The 26,875-nt window shown below is 36.2% G+C and overlaps 1 protein-coding gene across 1 annotated transcript in view; it reads right to left on the reverse strand.

The window, feature by feature from the left end:
- Positions 1–26,875, reverse strand: part of MYO3B (myosin IIIB) — a 178,516-nt gene that overhangs the window by 42,399 nt on the left and 109,242 nt on the right. The window contains exons 26-31 of the mRNA XM_056496889.1: positions 21,198–21,309; positions 19,932–20,094; positions 19,159–19,239; positions 10,373–10,493; positions 2,130–2,193; positions 1,108–1,246 (exon numbers count right to left, since the gene is read on the reverse strand). Coding sequence (XP_056352864.1) covers positions 1,108–1,246; positions 2,130–2,193; positions 10,373–10,493; positions 19,159–19,239; positions 19,932–20,094; positions 21,198–21,309 — 680 coding nt within the window. The remainder of the gene's footprint in view (positions 1–1,107; positions 1,247–2,129; positions 2,194–10,372; positions 10,494–19,158; positions 19,240–19,931; positions 20,095–21,197; positions 21,310–26,875) is intronic.

Raw genomic sequence — 26,875 nt, forward strand, 5'->3', positions numbered from 1 at the left:
AATCCATATGGACTGAAACGCATGAAGAGGGAAAAAATGGATTTCTCAAACTGCTCTGTTTAAATACTATTCTCTTTTTAGCATGGAAAGCACGTTATGCCTGTTTAAAAGAGGAAAAACATTGAATTTGCAATTTTTCCCGTCACAGAAAAATCTTCCTATAAATACCTATCCTCTTACCTTTACATACTAAATTGTTTTACTGAACTCTGTAAAATTGAACCACATAAACTGCAGGATTAGAGCTTAATCATTCAAATAAATATTTGTAGGTTTACGAGGTGAAAAGTGTCTCATTATATAAACAGTAATGTTAACTAATAGCACAACATTATAAATAACTAATTTTCAGTATTAATCTGGAAATTAATTTACTATAATATATATTTTATCTCTGGTTAAAGATATCACATTATCAACCTACTTAATCTTAAATTGTCAAAGTTATTCTACAGTCTAGTAATAAAGTCTGTATTCATGGATTTGCAGAGACAGAATGATTATAAAATCCATGATAAGAAAAAGTATTCTGATAGATAATGATTTCCTGGAATATCCAAAGATAAACCAGGGAAAACTCAAAAAATGTCAAAATGTTTTACTTTAAGTTGTTAAACTCTTGCTGAACATGAATAACATAATAGCAAATAAAATTTAAAAATGCACTGCACAAATTGTAGAATTGCTGCAGATGTTCCTGTGTTGCTGACTGGATCTTTGTGTGTGTGAACAAACTAGTTGTCTTTCATTCTGCCAAACATGAGAGATTTCATAACCATCTTTAGCTTCTGATGTTGGAAAGCAAAGGAAAGCTGAAGCTCTTGAAGGTAGATTTGATTTCATTAAAAGCGTATTTTGAGATTAGTAATGACACTTTTAATAGAAGGTGTATTTTAAAAATCATTTTACTTTTGCCTCTGTAATACAGATTCTTAAAGGCTTTTTCATATTTCCAGAGTGAAAATGTGTAGAAGAAAGTTTTTTCAATTCTGTTTCCTGCCTTTGAAGGAAAATATCTCATCAATATATGAAGAAAGTTACACACTGGCAACATGTAGCTTATTAGCAGTAAACAAAATATCTCTGCTACTTTATTATATTTCTTACCTCCTTTTTCATGGGATGTCAAGAGACTTGACAACTGATGGTCTGCAACTGTCTGGGATTGGCTAATTGATTGTGAATCATTTGTTTCAAATGAATGCTTCAGAATAAATGGAGAAGCAGAAATCTCATCCAAATTATTCTGGAATAAAGAATGCTGGTTTAGGCACATAAGAAATGTATTGACTCCACTTGCGCATGATAACTTACAGCTGTGATCTCACAGAGAGAAACTTGTTATTTTCTAAGACTTTCTAAAACATCTAATGCTAGATTTAAGTTACACAAGATTCTTGTGGCTTTCAGCAACACCGACTTAGCGCCCATGTCACAAACATTTGTTTACTTTTTCCATTTAACTTATTTATCCCTTTTCCTCATGCAGTTAAATCATAGCATGCACTGTATGCTGATTTCCTCTCATAGTTAATTTGTATCTTTAGAAAAAAGCTATAGGAAGGTATTAATCTGCTTAACATTTCTAAGTACATCATCCAAGGGATTTTGTTTTTTTAATCTTACATATGCTCAGCAGAGTTACTGGCAAAAACTGTACATTTTCTCCATTTCATCCTTTCAACATCAAATGGTAAGCAGCAAAAATTGGATCAGACTTCAAAGACTATGCTGTGCTCCAAGTCACAGAGCGACTCCTCCATTTCACATATTGAATTCGAGCAGGATATCAAAGTGCTACCAAAGAACCTCAGGTCCTTACTAAAAAAGAGTCTCTAACATCTGTAGAAAGTGAAGTGCACAGACAAATCACCTCAGGGAGCAGCTAGCATTTATTCTCAGCAGCAAATTTCCAGCCTTTTGATTCTCTTATTCACTGTACCTCCCTGTCTCTCTACAGAACTAAAGTTCTTAGCAAGCAGGCTTTTGTCTCAAAGACTTCAAAACATCACTAACGGTTTCATGTTCAGATGGCTATGCCAAGCAGCCACGAACACATTGCAGAACTGTGGACTCAGGAATTTGAAGTTATAATGGGATGTTGTTTTAGAATATAAACTTAGTAGTACCTTTTCAGTTTGTTTGTCAAGAAAATCAGGCACCACGGGAGAAGACTGGTTACTGATTTGCTGCCTAAAAGCAAAGCAAAAGAAAAAAATTTAGTTGAGATATTGTAATTCCTTCACTCTTATAGAAGGTTTACTGTCATATACACTTATGTTTTTGATTTTCCCTTCTCCCACCCCAACAACTTCTAAATATGCACATACAATCAATTCAGAAAAAAAAAACCCAGACCAGTCCCATTTCCTGTTATAAGAAAGTGTATTCTGCTAAACACAGCAACAGGTTATGAGCAATGAATTTGTCACTAAAAATATGTGGGTCAGTGCAGACGTGTAAAATGAGAATTTAATGAAATTGAAGTAGTTTATTAATTTGCTAAGATTTTACATAAAATCTTTTTTCCCAGGGCTGTGAAAAGCTGTTCTCACAGAATTCAAACTTAAATACTCAAAATTTGATGGATGAGGAAGAAGTAAAACACATGTGTTCTCTTAAAGACATTTGGGTTGAGGACAGAGCAAAAAGTAAGATGCCTTAGATTCTTTGTCTCTATCTGTTACTATTTTACCATCACATTATGGCACCATAAAAATATTAAAGGCCAACTCCTACTTCATTAATGTTGATTAAAGTGACGTAAAAAACTTCTGCAGGCCATGATCCTCATTGTCAGGCCTTTGACGGCAACAGTTTTCTTCAACAGTAAAGTCCACCCAGACAGAACTTGTTTCTGAATCTTCAGCAATGCAATACCAAAAAAAGATGCTACAAATTTCATTTAGTGGATTAAAAAAAAAAAATGAGGTTTGTAGAAATTATTTGGTATTCTCATGGTCCTCAAACTGGGATTAAAACAAAGACTTTTTCATTGTCAAAACAGAATGAAGTTCATAAACATGGCAAACATTCATCTTTTATGTAATGTTGCAATTTCATGAGGGAACTTTGGACTTGCATGTCAGATTAGGAGAATTTAAGTTCCCCTTTATTCTTTGACACAAAGAAAGAGAAGAAAAACATTCTCCCTAAAATGTAAATAGAATTTAAACTTGCGTTTTCCTTGGAGGAAATGATGTGAACCATTTTAGAAATGCATTATCATTTAGTACTGGCACACTTTTAAAGTGGAAAGTATAACTTATGTCTAGGACTGTATTTGACACAGCATTTTTGCATATACTATATTATCTGCAAAGTCCTTTAGTATTATTTATCTTGTATATATATTAATTAGATAATAATTTATTTAGTGGGACTGGTTATATAACTTGCCACTTTCCCCCAAAATTTCCTCCAGCATTTGTTGAGATGATGCACTCCACTTTTCCCCAACATTTCTGAAAATAAATCAAATACAAGGTAAAAAATCATACATAATCCTCAAATATCACTGTGGTGGATGTCAAAATCAAAACTTGCTGTCAGATCAGTATGTTGCAAATGGCCTACAATACCAAAACCAGACTGAATCATCATATAAATTAAAATATTCAGATTTTGTGGTGGTTTGGATCTGGATCTAAATAAGCAGCATGAAAATAATCTCTGCCTTCTACTAAAAGAATTACACACCGTTATCACGGCTAGAACTTTATATAATTGTTTAAAGCACAAAGGTATAAATCAGCAACTTGACTCTGTACAGCTTAACCTAGCAAAATTCTGTGCCAGGACGCCAGTGATGCCTTGTTTCTGATTAAAACAATCCCAAAATAGTTTGTATTTGCTGCAAGGGAGTCCATCCTTCCACAGAATTACTGTTGCTACCAGAAGTAGGCACTTGATAACTAGCTGTTACTCAACCTGCTGTTACAGCTTTTCACTGCAGTTTTCTTCCCCCTTCCTAAGATGGGGAATGGCAGAATGGCTTGGTGGGCGCCTGGCAGCCAGCCAAGGTCAACCCACCGCAATGTCAAACTGGCAGGGAACACTTCTGAGAACATGGTATCAACTGCAGATCTGGGTTCCTGTGCCTGGTTTCAGTCAGGCAACTCAACAATTTGCTGCTGACTGTTCAGCTACTGAGCTATAATATGCCTCAGTCTTCACATGTAGACTGTCTATAAATCACTCCATTAGCAAGAAACATTGGAAAAAAAGAGAAACATTGATTCTTAAGGTCTGTCTACACATCTGTATAGTGTAAAGACTCACTATCCTTAGCATTGAAAGCAGTTGAACCACAGTAACATAAACCTAGTAATGGAGATTATCTTATGCTGGAGAAAAAAAATCTTGTTTTGGAGTTACTCTGGCCATTATGAGTATAAGTAATGGCAATTTAACTTTCATTATTTAAGTGCTTTTGAAAATGTTAGAAACACTACTAGATATTCTACTAGAAATAACACAGTTCATTTTGTAAAAGTAGTATTTTACGGAACAGAACAAATTCAATCCTTCCAGTGTGGGTTGATGAAAAATTCCAAAGGGGTGGGAAGGAGGGAAAAATCAGATGACACTTGAAAATTGTGCCCAAATTCCCATTTACACCTTAAAAAGTCTTCAATAACTATTTAAACTTATGAATGGTAAAGTAATTAGAAGCTCACATAGAAGCAGCCTCATGGATTCTACTGCATGCCACAAGGATGGCAGACTTCCTATTCCATCACAAGCAATAATCTTAATGTTTTCTATGATTAAAAATAGTAAAATGAAGTTATTAAAGGAAACCAGAATGTCCTTATCCCAGCTGTTCTTATGGAAAGAAATGAAAACTCATATTCAAAAGATGACTTATACAAGAAATTGCAATGTGGTCTTGACAGAAACTGAAATAACCCAAGGAGAAAGTATGGGAAAGGTGTAGGGAATGAATCACCAGGACCCAATGGCATTCTCCCAAAGATCCTGAAAAAAAAATAGGTTTAAAATGTAGACATGTGACCCATTCAATCAGCTCTCCATGAAGAATAGAAACACATCAACATAGTGATTACTTTTCTTTTTCTTTTAATCAAAAGAATTCTTGGAAGGTTTTGTTACTGACTGACAGAGTGAATCTCACTTTAGTGAGACACAGGCTGCAGATGGAGCCAAATAAACCACAGCAAAAGACTGACGAGCTTTTAAATGAAACAGGAGAATTCACATGAAACCAGTTTCTGAATGAATTTGTGCTCATGTGACTGAAATCATATTTAATCTCTCCTCTCAGTGATACACAGGATACAGTGGTTATGTGCTAATCCACCAGTGCCCATGCAGGTAAATCCTCATTGCATGCTACTTCAATGGGTCTCCAGCCATAGCAAACCGTTGAGAAATTAATCTCACTCATTTTTCAGGCACAGCAACAATGTCATTGCAAGTAAAGCAGAGAGAATTCCTCTAGATTGATTTCTATACTTTCTCCCCATACTGATGCAGCAACAGCTGGTGGCACTACGATGCTATAAAAGTTTGCAGTCCCAAACCCACTGGCACAGATACGTTACAGTTCAAGAAATCACTGTGCATTTACAAATCATAAAAAACTTGACAAATCATCTAAGTCACCCCCATTTTCAGAGAAAAATCAGCTATACCTACTTTTTCTTTTTCTCCCCCTCCCCCCACCCCCCCAATACATTTGCTTAACCTGATTTTAAAAACCTGCAGTGATGGAGCGGCCAAAACTCCCCAAGGTAATCTATACAGGGTTCAACTCAGCTTACCATCAGTAAACTTTCCTTGATGTCTAACCTAACATTCTTGTGCTGCAATGCAAGCCCATTATTTCTCTCTTGATTCTCAACAGTGAAAAGTTTGTTTTCACATCATGACATCCTTTCATGATGGGAGAAATGATATCATATGACACTTAGTTTTTTATCTCCCTTACACAACTTCCTTTACCATGGTTTATAAAGGTATATGATCATTTTTGTTACCAAAGGACTTGCTAACTTTCTTCAAGGGCAGTCTCAAATATATTACCTTAACCAAGTCTTGACAGTGATGAGAAAATGTTACAATGCATGCGAGTTGAATGTATCCTCACTGCTAGTTAACCTCCCAATGCAAACTTTGGAGCACTACTGACTTTCATATTGTGGTCCATTACATTTAGTGTAACTGTTTCTAATTTAAGTCCTACCCTCTCAAGCCCTTGTACCAACAATTCACTTAGTACTGATACAACTTCAGTAATCAGATTCTGCTTCATCAGTCAAGCCATTAGGGAGCAGAAATAGGTCCATTTCTAGAACTTGACTTTAACATGCATACTTCCTTGTAGGCAAAGAAAAATGCTGGTAATTACTCTTCTTCTATCATTTTTTTATACATTTAAGTTGGTGCGCTTGGGTAGCTTTGTACAGGCTCTATTATACAATCTTGATTCTATAAGGCTCATGTGAATGTCACAAATTTTACTAAAAAGAATGTTTTTTTGAGAACCTAAGCTGACCAAAACCTGAACATGACACCAAATATCTAAAAAGAAAAAAATACAAGGAAAAAATATCACAATTAATTCAGTTCAAGAGTGTGAACTGGTGTGGATGTCAGGTGTCTTTTACTCTTAACACACAGAGCTCCAAAGGAGACCAAGGAGCAAGGGATACTCACTGGCACACCGTTATAGTCACAGTCCCAACTGATATGTAACAAAGTCACCATGTGGAAACAATGCTTTCTTCTACACAACTGTGTAGAAGCACTGATTGTGTATATGTAGCTACCTTATATTGTGATGTTTAGCAGACATTGAGCTATAGTATACTGAGCTAGAGGAAAAAATTAACAATACAGTAAGTGTTTTCCAGGGGAAGTATCAGATCAGTATTACTTAACACAATTCTCATTTTGGAAGGAAAAGGAAAAGACGATGATGGTGGAACATGCAGGTTACAGATACTCTGATGAGGTTCTAAAGGGATTTAAAGATATTTAAGAATGACAGCTCTGTCTGAACAAGATGAACAAGGTAGCATGATTAAGGTCCTTAGTCACTGAATTGTAGATTAGTCTGTTAAGCAAGAACATTTATGAAAAGTATATTCACTAGAGATCTGTCAATCTAACAAGTTCAAATCACACAATGTTTTAGAAAATTACTTCTCATTTCTCCATAAATTATTTCTTATTAGCTCAAAAGATCCCTAATACTAACTTGGGATTTTAGCTATGCCATTGAAAAATGCAGCATTTTTGACTTCTGCAATGATCATTTGCAAAATGGAGGCAGAAACTAAGTAAGGTTGGTGTCTGTGCTCTCCTTGTGAGAGAGGAGATCCCATCACACTCCTCCCTTCTCTGCTGCCTATTCAGCTCTATACAGAATGGTAAATCTACTCTACAGCTGTTGAAGAAAGGCTCAGAAAGGTATCCACTTTCCTCATTTGAACCATGTTTGACGCATGTCTTGATCATGTTTGACTTTTAAATAACTGCTCCTTTTAAGGTTTGATTTAAGGTTTGATTAAGGTTTGAATTTATTCAGTTCCTTGATGCCATGCAGGTCTGTGGGTTCCTCTCAGTGGCTGATGATGTCAAAAAAAGACTTAGCATGCGTTTCATAGTTTTTGGGCAATAATTAAAACTTAGTGTCAGCTTCCCAGGTGTACAATTATTCCCAGGATCCTGTTTCAGCAGGAGCCACAGACACTTCCACAACTTTGTGGAATTGAATGGAAAAACATTTTTTTAGTGAGACAAAGCCAATTCCCTGCTAACATTTACATTACCTATTTCTACTCCGATCAGTGACATTTGCCAACTCTCAATGCATCCTTAGTTACCTGTGACATCAGCTCTGCATTTGACTTGATTACCAAGTCAAGCATATAAATGCATGAAGCATTTTAACATGTAATACTAAATGAACAAATGTGTGCATTTAATTAGTAAGCCATGTAATTTATTAGCTTGTTTGCTCACGTCCTGCATTCACTGACTGAAGAGCATGAACTAGGTGTAGAGGTTCAATTTCTTCTACAGAATTAATTATTTTTAAGTGCTCATTTCTTCTGATCACTTTGAAATTAATGACTTAGTAAAACTGAGTGCTTTACATATAACATTATAATTCAGCTTTTAAAGAGATCTTTAAAAGAGTAGCAGGTTGCCAAACATTTAACTGCAAAGTTATACTCCTCCGCATACAACAGAACTGTGTGTTATTTTGCTTTCTGAACCCAAGTACCTTCATACTAATTTCTCATTTTCCAAAACTACCAGTTAGGGGAGAAAAAAAGAAATAAAAAACCCAAGAAATTATAAGAAATGAAAGAAAATGAAGAGAAAATAGTCTTTTATTTTTTTTACTTTTGTGCCACAATACATGAAGCCACAGTGACACTGCCTTCTCTAGACTCTGGTTACAACCTACTATGTTAAGCATCTGCACCTTTCTGTTTCCTACAAGTTTCCTGTAGGACTGAACAGCCATGTGCTTAAAACAACAGCCCAGTAACAGCTACATGAAAAAATGATGCTTGATTCGTGGGAACTGAGTTCAAAGTTCTGAATATTACCTGTGAAATGCTTACATTTTCAAGTCTTGCTGAAAGCACTGGAACCTAAGGCCATTGCTGAGAAATGTATGGGATTATGCAAATAATGTGCAATTTTGTTTGGGTTAAATTAAGAACTGCCAGCAGTAATTGGAGTTTCCCAATGCCAAGCAAAAGAACTTATTTATCTATGTGACTATAAACTGCAACAAGGACTGGGTGCAACACCTGAATTGCCAATGTATTTCACATGGGCATCTTCAGGTCAGATATTTAAATTTATTTAGACACTGATTTCAGTGTAAGTTTAGTGGCTAAATATCTTTATAGGCTGTATATATGTGCTTCACAGAACCCAAATTCACCTCAACAGTAATCAAACCATAAAATCTTTGTGAGTCTCAAAAGATGTACAATTAAGCCAAGTTGTACAAAACCAAAATACATTTGTTTGGTGAGTAACAAAGAATTCCAATGACATTTTGATGCAAAAAAATGGAAGAAAACCATTCCTACACAAAAAATAAATTAATACAAAAGTTTAAAAAGGTCCTGTGCCTCCAAACAAGTCCAAATGAAAAAACCTATTTACATTGTAAATAATTATAATTCTGAATGGCAAAGAAAACTGACAGTAGAGATCTTATTGGGTCTTGCTTTCAACCATCAGTGCAAACTGGAAAACAAATGAACATGTGATCATCAATAGTCCTAAAGAGATCACAAGATACACACCCCTTAAAGACTTAAAGAAACAGAAGGTGCTGCATGCACATGAAGGAAATCATAAATTAGGAACCTCATTCCTCAGTGAGCAGTCAAGCAAGCCCAAAACAGAGCTATGATGGTAAAATGCAGTGGCTTGTTCTTTACCCTGAAAATCACTACCAAAACCATTTATTTATTTATTTAGTCCTTGTCCAATGGCCTGAACCTTTTTCTTTCTGAAACAGAATAGTTAATTCAAGGGAAAGATTCACTCTCAACCTGCAAGAATGCAGGTGGCTACACCTGAACAAAGTTCTATAATAATGCTCTAGGGCATTTAGCAGAGTCAGCATGGAAGTTAACAAAACCAATGCTATGAGCACACACACAAAAAGAAATAACTGTTAACTTTCCAGAATGGTTTCAGCAGGAGAGATCTTGTAACTCTCAGTCACTGAAACTGATGAAAGGGATTAGTCCTGCAAATGCAGCCACATATCCTAGAACAATGTTGGTGAGTCAGACTAACAGATCCCTTTTGCCTCTCATACCTAAGAAAGTGTCATGGGAAGATTTTTCTGGAGTGAATCCATTGCTTAACATAGTAAAATACCTTTTCTCTTAAAAAATAGAGCACCACTATGGCTTACAGCATTCCTAGCCTTTCTGTTAGTGACTTGTCCATCTGCTCTTTACAGCTCTTTTCCCTGTCTCATTGCTGATCTGCAAGGAGCTTTACAGGCACAGAAGAGTAACTTTCTACTCTTGGACATTTAATAATATGCACTGAGATGAATGTTGAAATGCTGAGCACTTGCAATTCTGCCTGCATCTACAGTATTCTGGGTACTTACAAAAAGTGCACAAAAACAGGACAGCAAACCAGAGCAAACAGCACCTGTCCACTAATTGGAGCATCACTAAGATGACTAAGCTAGAGGGAGAACTTGCTAACCTAGAGGTGTCCACCCTCAGAATATAGCAGGTTTTCTAATATAATAGCTGGCTGAATCATGATGACAAACCAGCTCCTTTCCTATTTTATTGTGTGGGAAATCACATCTGTTAAAGAAAAGATAGCATAAGATTCAACTCACCAGTCTTCTTCACAGCCAAAATCAGAAGTAGAGCAGCTGCTTGTAAGCTGAGGATCTGCTACACACTCAGTGTTGCATTTTAATCTTGCGTAGTTTTTACGAACAATATATCCCCTAAAAGCTAAAAAACATAGTTTTGAATCAGAAAGATCCTGCAGAAACTGAAAATGGCTCTGCAGCACAGACCTGAATGTCCCCAACTGTTACTGCATTAGTGCACAAGAACACTTAGCACCCCACAGGAGTGACTCCAATGTTTGCAGTACTACCAACACTTGGAAATTCCATGGGGCCTTGCACTCTCACTGTTGACCACTTGGCACAGTCCAGGCAAGGAGAATAGGCCTCAAAAAGAAACATGTCTAATTTAAACACAGAATGCATTGAAATAAAATCACTCCCAAAACAACTTCTTTAATCACAACTTTCCCTTGAGTTAGTCATAATTTTACAAAATCAGAAGTTTTACTTTCTTTTATTGTGGGACAGTGGGGTGAGAAGCTAGGGACAGATATATTCAGTTACAGTCTTCCCCTATTTTTTCAATTAACTGTAACTACAATAAAACATTCAAAATACCTCTCAGAAAAACAGGGAAAAATTTATAGGCATTAGAATTTACACCATTCCTAAAAAAAAAAGAAAAAAAAAAGGCAGAAAAAATAATCACAAAAAATACTAAATTAAGTAGGAAGCATACAGTGGAATGAAATGCTAAAGAAAACTAAAATTAATAACATTTTGATGATATCTACATCCTTGATTTCCATAGACTGTCTCTGGGTTTGAATGCCATATTAATTTCTACAGTTTTCCTTGAATTTTTTACACCTGTGAGGAGTAATAAAGCTCCAGCACAAACCACAGATAGGGACATATACTGCATTTAGGACAAAGGACTAAAAAGGTTGCAATATACATTTAAACTTACAACATTTTAAATTTTATTTTTATAGGGTTTATTTCAAGCATTATTTTAAGCAGAAATGCCTAAAGGACAAAAGGACTGAATAACGAAAAAGTAAATACAGTATCAGTGCCATTGTTTCAGTGTACAGCAAGCAGTTGCTGAATAAGGCTGAGGGTTGTGAGAGAAAGGAGCTGTCTATTAGTCCAGCAGGACTTCAGTTTAAACTGTAAGACAATATGCAAAAGCATAGTGGAACTAAGCTGAGGAGATATTGTAATTTTTGGGAAAAAAAAAAAAAAAAATTCCTGTCCAGGAAATGCATACAAACCAAGTCATTCTGAAGACTAAATACCCAAAGGAGAAGAGCAGCCCTCCCATTGGGGTCCAGGGTTACATATTACAGGCACGGATAAGCACAGAAGTAAGGTCTAGGGCAACCTCATGTAGGATCAGGGTCATTGTAGATTACCAAAGGAAACCAGGAGGTAGGATAAATCCTGAATAAACTGAGGAACAGAGAAATTGATCAGAAGATTAACAAGATTTCTCTGTATCTCACACTTCTGATTTTTATGAAAGCACTGAGGTTTCCAGGATAAGAAGCAACAAAATTTGCCTTTTAATGAGAGATTAAGAAAATAAACAACCATTCACTTTACAGAAGGCATGACAGAAGTTTGGCCTGCTGAGGTGTTGAACCAAATAGAGAGCTCAGGTATCCTGAGGCTTGAGGAACTTTCCTCCCTTGGTAATTAGGCTAGGAAAGTCTGCCTACCTGACAGAGATGAGGTAAGATCTCATTGTCCCATGTGATCAGGCTTTCAATCCTTAACTATCCCCTACTGACCAGACAAGGATCCTACTCTGCTATCTGCATCAGAGACAGCTGGCCAGCAATCACCTCTCTGCAGCTGAAACATGCTGAGTGTCAGTCAGTCGATAAACTACTGTAAAGAAGCACCGAAACAAATGAACTGATAAGATAAACTTCAGTTTTATCCTTAGTAGTTTCTCAGCTTTTCGTAATTCTTTGCACGTATGTCTACAAAATCAAGTGTGATACTTGCTGTGATTTTACATTTAAATATAGTTTTTATTTTTCTCAGAAACTCTTACTAATGTCAGTATAACCCTTTCAGTCCTTGCCTCATTCACTATGAAAAACTCTGCTATATCTAATTACATAAACATACTTTTTGCCCTATTTTCTGTTTTAATAGGCATTTTTAAAATCAGCTCCTCTTCATAACCTTCCCACAACATGGTTCCTAACTTTCTTCCACATTACCTTGAATCTGAAAGGTAAATGGCTGTATTTTTCGTACTTTTGACTCCTGGAACAACTGAAGTACAGAGTAAACAAACTTCTTTAAGTCTCTCAAAAGCTTCATCAAGCACTAGTAGGACTGCATCCTTTCAACATTTATTAACAGGATCTATAATGATTCAAAAGAAATGCATATGCAGAGAATTCTACTGGGGGAGTCTGAGAGGCTGGGAAGCTGCTCCATCACAGCAATTTGCATTACTGACTGGTGCTGGTTTTGACACTAAGCACTTGGCTCAAAGAGTGTGAAATTAGCAGACTCATGTTGCTACTGCTCCATGAACAATCACTGCATCATTGAAGAAGAATGATTACCAGCTGTCACCTCATTTTCACCTTATTCAGTCTATATTCCAAACTTTCCAGCAACAGTAGCTTTAACCCTGATCTTTACATTGCCAAAGATGACAGGATCTGAAAAGCAACACAGAAACTGAACTTAATTTTAACACATTTATTAGTAACTTGGTGTTAAATGCTTGAAGGACATGAATTTTTTACTTCTTGTGCTGATCATTTCTCACATAAAGAGAGTTTTCTGTCAGTTTCAGCACCTAGCAAACAAAGAATCTATTTACCTCAGGGAGTCTGAAACTGCGTCTTGCAGTTACAAACTTATAAGGTCTAAATACCAAGGAAATATACATTACACACAATATTGCACAACTGCAGATAGGAAAAGTCCAGGTATTTTCCCTCTGATTCCCACAGGAAATATATGATTACAGAGCAAATTGTGAAGCACAGTGTAAAAAGATCAAAGCTAAACAATCACAGGTCTATGAGAGAACTATAAAGAAAGGAGATGAAGTAATTTTAAAACAGCAGAATTAATTCTCAGTCATTAAAAAATTATATGAAGCAGACTTTTTCTATACATACACGTTTTTATTCTGTAATATCACCTAAAATAGCAAATAACAGCAACTCAGAAGTGAAAGCTCTTGCTTACTAAAGAGAAGGTAGTTGATTTGCTAGGAACAACATTTCACCTCCTTAATTTGTCTAGTTAAAAGAGCATTCAGCAACTTAACTAACAGCATAGGAGATAAATTAGAGCTCTTGAATCTGATTATTCATTCCATGCCAAATTAATTCTAATGAGCAGTAGAAGGCATAGAGTCACATCCTTTGTTGTGTGCATGAATAAATCCTCTCTTTCACCCCTCTAGATGGATATTGGGTGATGCATGCTTAATAGCAGAAAAAAACCTCCTATGTTCTCCAACAGAAGCATTATGAGAAGGAAGTATGAATCCTCATGTACAAGCTGTGCCTATCAGTAACAAACAGTGACCATCAGCAAGACTTACCAAGGCTGTCACCATGTCTGGTGTCACTGATGCACACCAACACTTGGACATAGAGTTCACAGAATCACAGAATATGTTGAGTTGGAAGGGAGCAACAAGGATCATCAAGTCCAGCTCCTGGCTCAGCACAGGACCATGCTCAAGACTCACACCACATGCCTGAGAGCACTGCCCAAACGCTCCTTGAACTGTGTCAGGCTTGGTGTTGTAACCGACTTGGTCAAATAAAAAACTGAAAATGACTATGAAATTCTGGCAACATCAGCAAGGAAAAGGAAGAGAGTTTATTGTCCATTTTCCCTTCCTGATTTTAGCATGAAATCCAGTAAGAATAGTCTCCATTTTTTTCACCTCAAAACAAGGAGAAAAATCAGACATTTGAACATTGACAGAGCTTAACTCAGAGATGGGGGTGGTTTACAAACCTCCATACTTTAAAGCTATAACGCAATCTCACTTTTCTAAAATGCTCCCTGCATATGAGCATTAGGCCTTTAATGGTTACTAGAGACATACTAAACATGAAGAATTACTGGATGCTGTAAGACAGTACAGAACACAATGAGATGGGAGAGTAAAGTTAACCAAAGTTGTGCAGCCTGTACAAACTAGTCTAGTTTACTCTGACTGTGTAATTAAGATAATATAATAAATCAGTTCAGCTGCCATTAGAAGAAACATGTCTTCAATATTTTTTACACTGAAAATGTAGCTACAAGAAAGAAAATTATTGATATAAAAAAGGTGAAATGGACCTGCTATTTTGGAGTAATTTTCAAGAATATTCTTAAGAAAACTGTTTTGGATATATTTATCAAGTGCTTAGAAGTTTTTGGAACATTTTACTCATGTAATTCTTAGACCTATACAATGATATTAGCTGGGTACATGTACACACACACACACATAGTAATGCAAATAGTTGAATAAATATAGAAATAAATATGCAAAAAATACTTCCTTGTCTTCTACGGCTACAAACATTATATTTTTGCTGCTGAAAGTCTCAAAGGCAACACTTTTATTAAAAGCTTACATTTATTATAAATGTAAACCAGTAAATTGCAGCTGTTCTCTGTCCCTCTTTTTTTTTTAATAAAATGGAGTAAATTTTGCCAGAAGTACATGTTAGAGATATCTGAACAACACTGCATCAGCTAAAGTTACAGAAAGAAAGCAATTTAGAAGAGGATGCTTCCGTCTGAATATCCATCACTTTTTATTTAAGGAAAAGAGCCCAAATCTAGAGTTCTTGATAAAGAATTTTCTAATACAATATGACATATGGTGAGTGTGTGAGCACGTGTTGGAGGAGGAGATGGTGGCTCAGTGGATTAGTCATTTGCCTTTCACCTCTGGAAGCATAGTTAAACTCAGTCTTGACCAGAGCTGCACAGTATATTCCAGATGGCTAAAGTGGACCTAATTAAAATGAATTCAGTGATGTCACCTCAGATCTAAATGAATTGCATGCACCACTCATTTGGCATTTTGGCAATGTCAGTTCACAAATAAAATAACCAGATTAAAATCCTCCCTTAAGTCTTTCAGGACAAGTCACACTGCTTGGAAATACATGCTATCATAACTAGAAAAAAAACTTTCATAATTGTATTGTCTGTTGCTTTAAATTCTAATTAATTCTAAATTCTAATTATTTTAAAATAAACATTTAATGAGATTTGCATGTGAAGTAAGTCAATGAAGCAACATTTTAGTCAGATGATTCAGTGGATATACACTGATACAAACCAGCTGTGAATCTAGCAAAATAATTTCAAAAAATCCTTGACAATATATTTTTCCCTCTTATATAGATATGAATTGAAACACTGTAAATTCCAATTCCAAAGAAATACTCAAAAGTGCAAAGTATTGTCAAATCAAACACTTAACACAAAAACACTCTTTACAATTTGTTTCTGAGTTAAAAAATAGCAATTTCCAACCTTCACGGTTTGAGAAAGTGTGACTAGAGGTAGGAGGAAAGACTTTATGTACCATTTTAGCCATGAGTCTAATGACATCTGTGTATTCTGAGAACCTGACATAGAGATATGCTGCAGTAGGATAGCTTTTTCTTCCTCATTTAATTTAAATTCACTAATATTTTGTTTCCTAGTGAGGGTTTCCACCATCTGGAATAATGACTTTTTTTCTTGTAATATGATACACTCAGGAATTTTATCCTCATGTATATTTGTGAGGGTTGTTTTTTTTCTAAGTTTGTTTTTTCTTCCAACATTTCACCAATGGATAGTGAACTGGTGGGCCCACAGAGATCTCCAGACCACCAGCTCATGTATTTGAAAGGCATCTGTTTATTTTTAAAATGCAAATGCAGACTACCTCAAAGACTGACTCGCAAGAAATGAACAATCTGAACAAGTCAAGAGGCTTCCAATCAGGAGCTGTGTTCCTCCTTTTTATCAGGCTATGATCACTTGCTGTCAAAACCACTTAAACAATATCCTGGAACCTGAATGAAGTCCCCCCACAATTAAAATGAGCAGGATAATCCTGCAAGAATTATTCAGGCAAATCATTTTTCACACAGTTTAAAGTAATGATAAGGTCATTTACAAAAGAAATCAGCGCCTTTGAAATGCTGACTTGTAGACAGAGGACTGCCTGGAGGAGGGCCATAGATAACAGTGAAGACTGGCCTCCTAACACTACCCTTGCAGTCTTTGGAACTGATTCTGATGAGGAGAAGGCCCAATAAGGTTAATACCCCTACTTTGATCTCTGTCAAAGCGTACCAGCAAGAATTAATTTACATTTCAGATGAAAAAGGTTGACAGCATGAAAAGGCATCTTGTTTCTGGTATGTGAATGTGCTGTAATAGATCGGGAATTCTGAAAGGAAGTTCTGAGGAAGCTAAAGGGATAAGCTGAGCGGCTGCTTTTATTGGGAAAGAGATGAAAGGAAAACAAATTTCAATATGCGCTGTTCTGTAGAAACATGTAAGCCAAATGCTTCCTAAATTCCAAGGCCTGCTTGAGCAGGGCAGGGGGGAGGGAAAGGAGAGGGAAGTACATATAGTTTAATTATATGGTTTTGCTAATGTGGATGACGAATGCAAACAATTTATCTCACTGCCTGAAATGGCTCTTTAAAAAAAAAATACAAAGGTGACTATACTCACTATTTCACTAGAAAGCTGCCTTGAACTACCCTCACACTGTTAGATGTACAAAGAAGGGAGAGATTTAGAGTACCTTTTGTCTCCATGTCACTAGACACTTGGACTGTGTAATGTTATGTAAACAACACCAAAACTGTCAGTGTATTTTAAAACCTGGAAAATGGCCATGATTAGCAAGTATAAGCTTTGATTTGAAACACAGAATAATTAGCACGTTAAGAAGAGAAAACCTGCACAAGAAATATTTTCAAATAAGAAGTCCTAGATATAGCTTTCCAAAGGCAGACAAAAAAGTGTTGAGGATTATTATTTTTATTGTTATTATTATTCCCATTCTTCTAGAGTACCAAAGACAGGAGGAGCAGCCAGCCTAAGCAATACAAAGGTTCACTGTGTCACTCTTAACCCTGTAGTCCTTAATGTTTATTCACCCAGGCTGATCACTGGAACAGTCAAGTGCCAGGTTACAAAGGAAAACACTCTGTGTGTTGGAGGGAAGAGTACTAACAACATTCCTCCAGCATTAGGTCCAAAGGGCTCAACAGTGTCCAAATTCACTCCCACTGACTCTGCTCTGCCATGTTCAACAGAGTGTTTAAAAAATGGCACGAAGCAACAGAGCTCTGAATCTCTGCCACGTGTGCTAACAGCAGAAAACATCAGTATCTTTCTCTAAAGAGCTAAAAATCTGTCTGGATAAAACTCTAAGGCAGAATGTCCCCTGCAGTCTCCAAGTGATAATGCTATACACAAACTCCCTATTGCACCTGAGGTAACTCTCACCTTAAGGAGCTGATAATAGTGAGACAGTCAAGGGTTAACAGCTTCACTTTCCTTTCTTCAACAAAAGGCTGTTGTAATCTAAGTCCAGGTATGTATATACTTGTAAAGGTAGCAAATACTCCAGGAAATAATGGCAGGGGTTGCTTTAAGATCTACTCTGTGCTATCATGAAAATAACTGAAAATGACAACACAAAGGAGAGGAAGAATGAGAGAAAGAGTACTTGTGCAATCCTTCAGTGCTTGTTGCTAACACAAGAAAAAATTTCCTCCATTTAATAGAATACACTGCATTTAACCCTAGAGCTTCATAATTTTACATAACAGTACATATGCAAAGCTACAAACTATTATTTGATCCTAATGATATTCTGTTCCTTTTGATAACTAAAATAATAGTCTGTTTTCTGCTGAAAGTCACAGTGACACCTAAATTCAGAGTAGTAGTAACTAGTAGTTACTAGACAACAAAAAAATAATTCATTTACTGGGAATAGTTTGAGAACAAGTGAAAGAATATTAAAACAAATACTTTTCATATTGATTTCAGACTATAAGATACAGAACAAGAGATGACAAAGCTTAAGGAATTGTAGCACAGGAAGCTGGCAGAAGTGGTATCTTGGTTTATCTGTGAACACATTAGCTACAATCGTTTTTTATCAGTCACAGTCTTTGAACCTGGAGTTGGACAGAGAAGGTGTATTGCACTGCATCACATGGAGGCTGCTTCATATTGGCAGCATCTGAAAACACCGTTGAGTTCACAGCATTCAGAGTGCTGGTTCTCAGATTTCTGTGCCATATGGTACTCTGCTCTCTACTAGAGACTTACACAGCCCTATGGGCCTGTTCCTCCAATAATCTCTTTAAAGTTTATTCAAATTCATATTGATATGGCTGCATAGGAGTCTGGCAGATTGTCAAAAGATTGGTCAAAGCTGGCAAACCCAGCAAGCAGTCAAAACAAAAACCTGGCAGCCTGCCAAGATCAGCACTCCAAACAAAGACAGAAAAATATATATCTAGAATCTCCCATCCACACTTTTAGCCAAGGATTAACTTAACAGCTTTTAACAACTATATTTTGCTTACAGAGAAGTACTTATAAAAGGTCCAAAGCGCCTGATACCTGCCTGATACTGATGTCATTTGACACTGAAGCAAAAATAATCAGAAGTAATGTTTTTGATAACTTTTGCTTGGACTTTTTTTTTTTGGGGGGGGGGGGGCTATAAACACTGACATACACAAAATCACCCACAGAAAAATAGGTGTTGGCAATTGAAATACTGTTTTAATTACCTGCCTGAATGTGTATAGCAGCATCAGTTCTTCTGTTCCTTATTTCCTTGTACTTCCTGCGAGCTTCATATCCTCTCCAGGCTAAAAATACAAAACCATGTGCTGGAAATTACATTTATTTAAGGAAGTGCTACAGAGTCTACAGGGTCAGAGATGTGCTGAAACTTTCATTTCTCCTGCCATGACTCCTTCAGCCCCCACCCCCAATAGCTCTTCCCCACCCACCCACATGTTGAACTCTGGATTCATGACTGCAGTATTCATATCCTCACAACTTCAAACACCACTTCACTCATTCAAATTTTAATTGTCGCCATGTGCTCACTGATGTCCTAACCTAAAAGACAAAGGCACGTCATCATTCTTGCTCACACAGTTCCCCAAATCACTATAAGGAAATCTGCTAAATTACTGATAATCTTTCAGGCCCATCTTTTGATGCATATCTGGAATTCTGGTATATGGGCAGGGATATGTGCTACTGCATTTCAATTATGTGCTGCATGTTATTATAAACATACCTAACAATATTTTCATTTTGTGCACAGGAATCACATTCAAAGTACTAATGTATTTAAATAAAGACATTATGAACTGCTAAGATGACACTGTAGAAGTAAATCAGTAATATTTGCATCAATAAGCTGGAGAGAAAACATGTCCAGTCATTCAGATTTCATAATAAACCGTAATTAATAAATAAACAATGTACATGCAATTTAACTGATTGACATACAAAGGCACTCAGTAAAATAGGGAATATGAACATTTACCTGACTGTATAGCAATAGCACTATTTTCTCTTTTATCTTTGACTTTCTTGTACCTCCTTGCTCCGAGCCATCCCTTGATATAGGCTTGCATGACCACCACCCTCCCAATAACTTCTCTCAGGAACAAATTTAACTGCTCTATATGGTAATACTTTAGAAAAACCTGTAATGGAACAACAACAACAAAAAAAATCAGTATTACAATCAGTATTATAACCTCTTGTATTCTGCCTTCTTATTAGTCCTCCAGCAGCCTATTCAAGGGTGTCATTGATGAGAAAACTAGAAAAATACTGATTGTACATATCACAGCAATCTTGTGAATCAATTATTTGCTCTTGTGTACTTGTGGAACTTCCTTATTCCACTGATTATAATCACCCCATTGCTAACCCTGCGTTTAAGTTGGTTGCTCTTAGTTGCTCCTCTTAGTTGCTTAGAGCATGGTGCTAATAACAGCAAGGTTGGGGTTCAATCCCTGTATGGGCCATTCACTTAGCAGCTGGACTTGATGATTCTTATGGGTCCTTCCAACTCACAACATTTTGTGATCCTGTGAAAATAAATCCCACATTTACCCCCTTCACAAAGTAAATTGGATGGTGAGATCTTTTCAGGCAGGAACACTTTTGAAAGATGACTATTCTTGTCAGTGGAAACACAAATCCTGGGTTGAATTTGGTTTTTGAATTTGGTTTTAGACAATATTGTCGAAAAGTATTCTCCCTAAGGAGGCAAATCCTATGGGTGCTTACATTTTATCTGGGTCTTGGGCAAGAAAATTCTAACAGTTTTTACTTTGTGTAAACTCTGAGTCTCATGTAGCATCCTTTTAAAAGAAGTCATTCACTCCATTTTAAACCATCAACAAAGGCTTTCGATGGAGCAAGAAGGAGCTTACCTGAAACTCCATGAAAGGATAACGGTACCAACCAGGCTCACAGGATGTGTCAAATTGCGACGTTTCGGCCATGTCATGGTTAAGAACATGGGAAACTTCAGGAAGTCACTACAACAGCAGGCACTGACAAAGATACTGTCCTTATCAAGGCAGCCATGTGCTGAATACACTTTGGGGAGGTACCCAATGCACCCCTCCTCTTGCAGCACTAACTCAGCTGGCTTGGGAGGGCACTTCCATAATCTGGGAAGCTAATTGGAGCAAATGCCTTCCTCTTTGTTAATTCGTGCAGTACCTTTTTAAACCATTATCAGACATTATTTGTAAAATCATACTATCCTTGAGAAAATGTTAGTACCATCTACCTTGGTTTTCCCAAGAATCCAGTTGTCTAGTTTAGATTTCTCCAAAATGGCGAGACAGTTTTCTCTGCTACCAAGGGGAGTCTCGTGTGCCTTGAACGCAAGGTAGTAATACCTGCAAAATGACAAAGAAAGAATTGAATTGACAATCAGGATGTAATTCCAATGTTTTTCTCTAGCTTCAAGCTTTATCTCTAGAATTAATAGATCAAATTCTTCCTTATACTCAGCTGTCTTCATAAATCGTGACACAGCTGTCATGAATAGATATTTGAACATATAAATGATTAGGATAAACAATTAATTGGAATGATTATGGTTAATTTAAGGAGCCTGAAGCAGACCCATACTAAAGAATATTGCCTTTTTTTTCTATGTTCCCTTGCTAAGAACAGTCCCTAACAATTATGCTAAATAACATACAGCTAATGAAAAAGGGATGAAAACATGTTTGAACTGAATTAAGAACCAATTCCTTCCTACCTCTAAAGCCATTATGCATTAATGAAGACTGATTTTAAAGAATTTAACTAAACCTACTTGCAAGTAATTACGTTAATAACAGCAAGAACATGTGCCAGTTAGTTTACAAATTTTAGGTTATTTTGGCACAAGTTCACTGTTAGATGGTAGCAACTGCTACCTCAGCTTTCACTTATTAACTGCCATGCATTGTCTTGGTATTAAGTTATACTTCTAAAGGTGCTATGTTATTTACATTGGGATTGAGAGGAATTGGCAGGTTGAGCAAACCATTCTGCTAATTATTAGCATGGGGAAGAGCCATCAGATGTTCTTTAAAACATGAAGAGAAGAAAATAATCACTGAATCTCAAAGACAGATTCCTCTGGTGCCACACAGAGCCAAGAAAATATCCCACCTTATACTGAAGAAAATATGGAGGAGCAATTAGAAAATTTAGAATTCTGTAAGACTTTATTTTTTTTTTTTAATCGGAAGAGCATGATTTTCAAATATTAGTTCCAGTTAATCTCTAGATATTAGCTTCAGTTGTCACAAGAAAGAAAAAAGAACCAAAAAAATAGTCAATTAAGATCAAACAGGAACAAAATTACATCTGAAGTGAGAAGTACTGGAATAAGTTCTGGACCAGAGACATAGATATTCACCAACTGGAGACATGGCTGACTCTGAATAATTATAGCAGATTATGTATTACTGAGTTATTTTTAATGCAGTGACTTTCTCAACAATGTGATATTGCAAATTTTTTAGCCAAGTCTTTCAAAATATCAACTCATGCCTTTCAGCAGATTTGGAGAAACATGGTGTATTTAAAAGAAAAAAGTACATTTCCTATATAAAATTTTTTGGCAGCATACAATTTCAACAGATAGCAGACAGATACATGAGGAAAGTTACACTCATAGTAAATTGCTGTTTGCTTCAAAACCCAATTCAGATAGCCATGTGAGTTACACATATATGGAGGAAGGAAGGAAGGAAGGAAGGAAGGAAGGAAGGAAGGAAGGAAGGAAGGAAGGAAGGAAGGAAGGAAGGAAGGAAGGAAGGAAGGAAGGAAGGAAGGAAGGAAGGAAGGAAGGAAGGAAGGAAGGAAGGAATTCAGTGAGTGATACTGGTTGTTCACCTGTCTTTTAAGGTATTTTATTGATGGGAAATTTAAAACCACAGAACAGTTTTTAGATAGCATTGATGCAATAAAATATTCAAGGGGAATCTCATAATTTTTAAATCTTATCATTGGCATTCCACATACTGAAAAGTTGACTCGTGAGTATCTGAGTAAAAAGTAATTTTGAACTGAGTTATTTACCTGCCTGACTACACCATTTTGTTTGTGACAACTTAATTATCTGTCAAAGGTAGTAACCTCTCCAATAGCTCTCTTTCATGATTCAGAATGTAGTTGCTTTGGTGCTCCAAAAAGACCCATAAATAAAACAATAGTTATTTTTCTTATCAAATCCTGTTTTAGCAGATGTTTTTTTAAATTTAAATTAGTCTAATTTAAATTTAAATAGTCTAAGAAAGCAAGCTATTCAGAATGACAAGAACTTTACAAACCATGTAACTACGTGGAAATAACTACAGTTTCTGTATGTTGATATATTGTCTCCCAATAAGTATTAAAAACTTCCCCTAAATGGTGATTTTCCAAACACTTCAGTTGATCGAACAACTGTACAGAAGATACCTGTACCTGGTTAAATATACTAAATATACTGTTGTTGTCCTGTTACGTCATAGAATCACAGAATATTCCTAGTTGGAAGATACCCACAAGCAACATGAAGTCCAACTCTCAGCCTTACACAGGACATCCCCAAGAGTCACACCGTGTGCCCAAAAGCACTGACAAATGCTGAATGAGCTCTGTCTGGTTTGGTGCTGTGACCACTTCCATGGGGAGCCTCTCCCAGCGCCCAGCCAGCCTCTGGGTGAAGAACCTTGTCCTGATATCCAACCTAAGCCTCCCTTGGCACAATTTCAGGCCACTCCCTCATCAAAAGTAAGGCAGAAATGACTGTACTCATCAGAAGTAAGGACTACTAATATGAGACTGGCTATTTCTTTTTAATTATTTCTCCTCCAGAACTCCTTTTGTAGTGTGCATTCTGTACCATAAAGGTCTCTGGATTTGTGTTTCAAAGCTCAAATCCATGTGTTTTGTGGGTATTTAAGTAAACACTTAGATTTAGCACCTGTTTTCATGACTGAATCACATAACTACAGACAACCCCAGTAGTTTGACATGATGTGCTCAGGATAACTGCATGGCAGCACAGAATGTGCCGCACAGGGTCATCCACATGTTTTATCTGATTTAAAATCTTTGTATAGCAATGGACCCTATGGAAAATGCCAGAAGAAGGTAAAATGTTTCACCCTTATCTGGGGAAAGCATGCAAATATTGTACATGGTGAAATGGTAGAGAATATGCGTGAAAAAAAAGCTTTGGGGTATATACAACTACTAATTTTGATTTACTGGTTTAATTTCATCTCTGTCATACTTATGTAAATCTACTGTGCAGAGATCTCAGAGTGACCTCTACTTGCAACGTATCACCAAGAAACAAGAAAGTTATTTTCTGAAAAGTAGAGCTAGAAATCACATTTGCTTTCAAATGAGATGGAAATTTCACAACTCTACCTTTTCATTTCCATATTTGCACTTGTTATTTCAGCATGAAATATGGTAGCCTGGAATATTTCAGTGTTCTTCCACATTAAACCAATACTTATACTGTTATTTTTAAAAATAAAATTTATGGTGCTTCATGTGCTATTTCATAAACATGCACATATTTGTGCAAAAATATATCCTTCTCCTGGGTTACACATCCTGCTTGATAATTTCCTACACATGGCACACACTCATCTACATGTTTCCTAGAAGTACCTGACTAATCACATTCCCAGTAGCAGTAAGACTAAGTAAGAGGAAAGTAATTTCCCCTCAGAAGAACTAATTTCTCAAATCTGATGAAACTCTGGAATTCTGCATTTCTTAAATAGTATTTTTTACTCTGAAATACATACTATTCTTCATGGATGTGAATACTATTTCAGAAAAAACATATTAAAATGGGATTATCTGTACTTACCAATCGTTAGAAATAAACCAACATTTTTAAAAAATTGAATTTAACCCCAGAATGCAAAGCTAGGACATGCAGAAGTAAGATTAAATGCTAAAGATTTCCACATATGCTAAGATATGGAAAACTTCCAAAAGATGCTATGCATTAACTATCTGTTTAGGGACCAGGCACTTTAGCGTTGGTGGGTTCAGATTAAATAAACTGATTGTAAACAAGTGGCTCAGTTTCCCACCCTTCCCTAAAGGCTAAACTGTGGAACTGTTCCATAAAATGCATTTAAACAGCACCATTAACTACTATACCAAAGTCTCTTACTGAAGTTCCCTTCACATTCCAGACTTAAAGGCTGCATCAATTCTACATAATTAACTCAAAACAGTAATGATTAACCCTTTTTCTTTTTAAAACTAATCTTTGTCCTAAAATGCAATGGCCTGAGATGGATAATGGATAATGATATGGGAAAAGCATGAGGTACAAAATCCCTTTCTAGCCAGACCACAAGCAACAGTAGGAAGATTCTACACATCACAAAACCATTTGTTCCTTCTCAGCCCTGGTACCAGAAACTTTAAAAAGATTACATTTTTTTAGAACTAAAAGAGCTGTAAAATAACTCCCAAAAATTTATAATTTGTATTAGTTGTATCTCACCTCTTTTGGAAACTTCCAAATCTGAATTCACAAAAATAATTACAATTGACTCTATAATAAGAGTATAAATAAAAAAAACATAAGTGAAAATGATACATGTATGATACTCTTGAAATTCAGTAAGAGATACCTAGCACTTATGCTGTAAATCATTAGACAAATATAGAATCACAGAAATACTCTCAGAAAAGCATAATTTGGTGCAATGTGCATACTATTACTATTCATAATTAGCTAGCAGACTTTCCACTCCTAATGTTTTCCTATCATCTCCATCCTGCAACCATTTCCCAGTTTTCTGTGAATGGGAAATATACCCTAGATATAGATATAGAAATATACCCTAGATAGATATATAGATATAGAATATACCCTAGATATAGAAAGGGTATATGGAATATTTATTTAAAGTTTATATTTAAAGTGTATGGGAATATTCTACAGCTCTGGTGAAATCTTAAAGCCACTGAAACAAAAGAAACATTTCCATGGATAACAGTAAAATCAATGTATCAGGCAATGTTAAAATTTTGTTTACAAAAATCACTTATGAACTTTGATATAGTGCAGGTTACTGTTAAAAGTAGGCTTGCATTAAAAATGCATCATTTAAAAAGAAAGCACTCTTTCGCTGTAGCAAATCTGTTGACTTCTAACTTAATTCAGTGTTTCCCTGATTTTGCATAATAAGCAAGTGTATCACTTGAATTTTTGGTGTTAGAAGAAATCACTTACTGAGGTTATATGTTTTACAGGATTCTGTAATGTTTGATCAGTTTTTATTTCTAGCTCCACTTCATGTAAAACGTGACTTATTATGGCCAATGAGGCTTTATGCGGTCATGAGAAACGTAACACTGTGGTTTAGAAACTGTGTATACCATGTGTACTAACAGTGACCTTATGCAAATTTGTCCTGAGAGATTGAAAAAGCAGAACCAGCCTCAGTGGGATCACTGTTACAGTAATAGCACCGGCATTGCCATGAGTGTTTGATCTGAGTAACATCATCTGGCTACTGTGGAATAGGCAATGCTTATAGTAAAAGTTTATCCTGCATCCTAATGCAGTATAAAAAACTTTAATGCCTAACATAAACAGGCAGGGAAGAAAAAAAAACAATCCTTAAAAGAAACTTGTGCAAAAGTCCTCAATACATTCCTATGAGCTGATGAAGCATTACAAATATGACAACATTTACCTACCTAGGCCTACCAAGTCCCTTATCTTTCAACCCACGGCACAGTATATGCCACATCCAAGGAGGATCCAGCTGGAGGATATGAGGTGAGGACACACCTGCACACCACATCATGTCATGTGAAGCTCCAGGGGCACTCAGCAAGGCATGTTCCATCCAATGGGACCTTCAGTGGAGGTCCCCACAAGAAAGCACAATTCCCTTAAACTCTTGTGTACTGCATGATCACCACAGGACC

This window comes from Oenanthe melanoleuca, chromosome 7 (assembly GCF_029582105.1).
Source record: "Oenanthe melanoleuca isolate GR-GAL-2019-014 chromosome 7, OMel1.0, whole genome shotgun sequence".
Lineage (NCBI taxonomy): Eukaryota > Metazoa > Chordata > Aves > Passeriformes > Muscicapidae > Oenanthe > Oenanthe melanoleuca.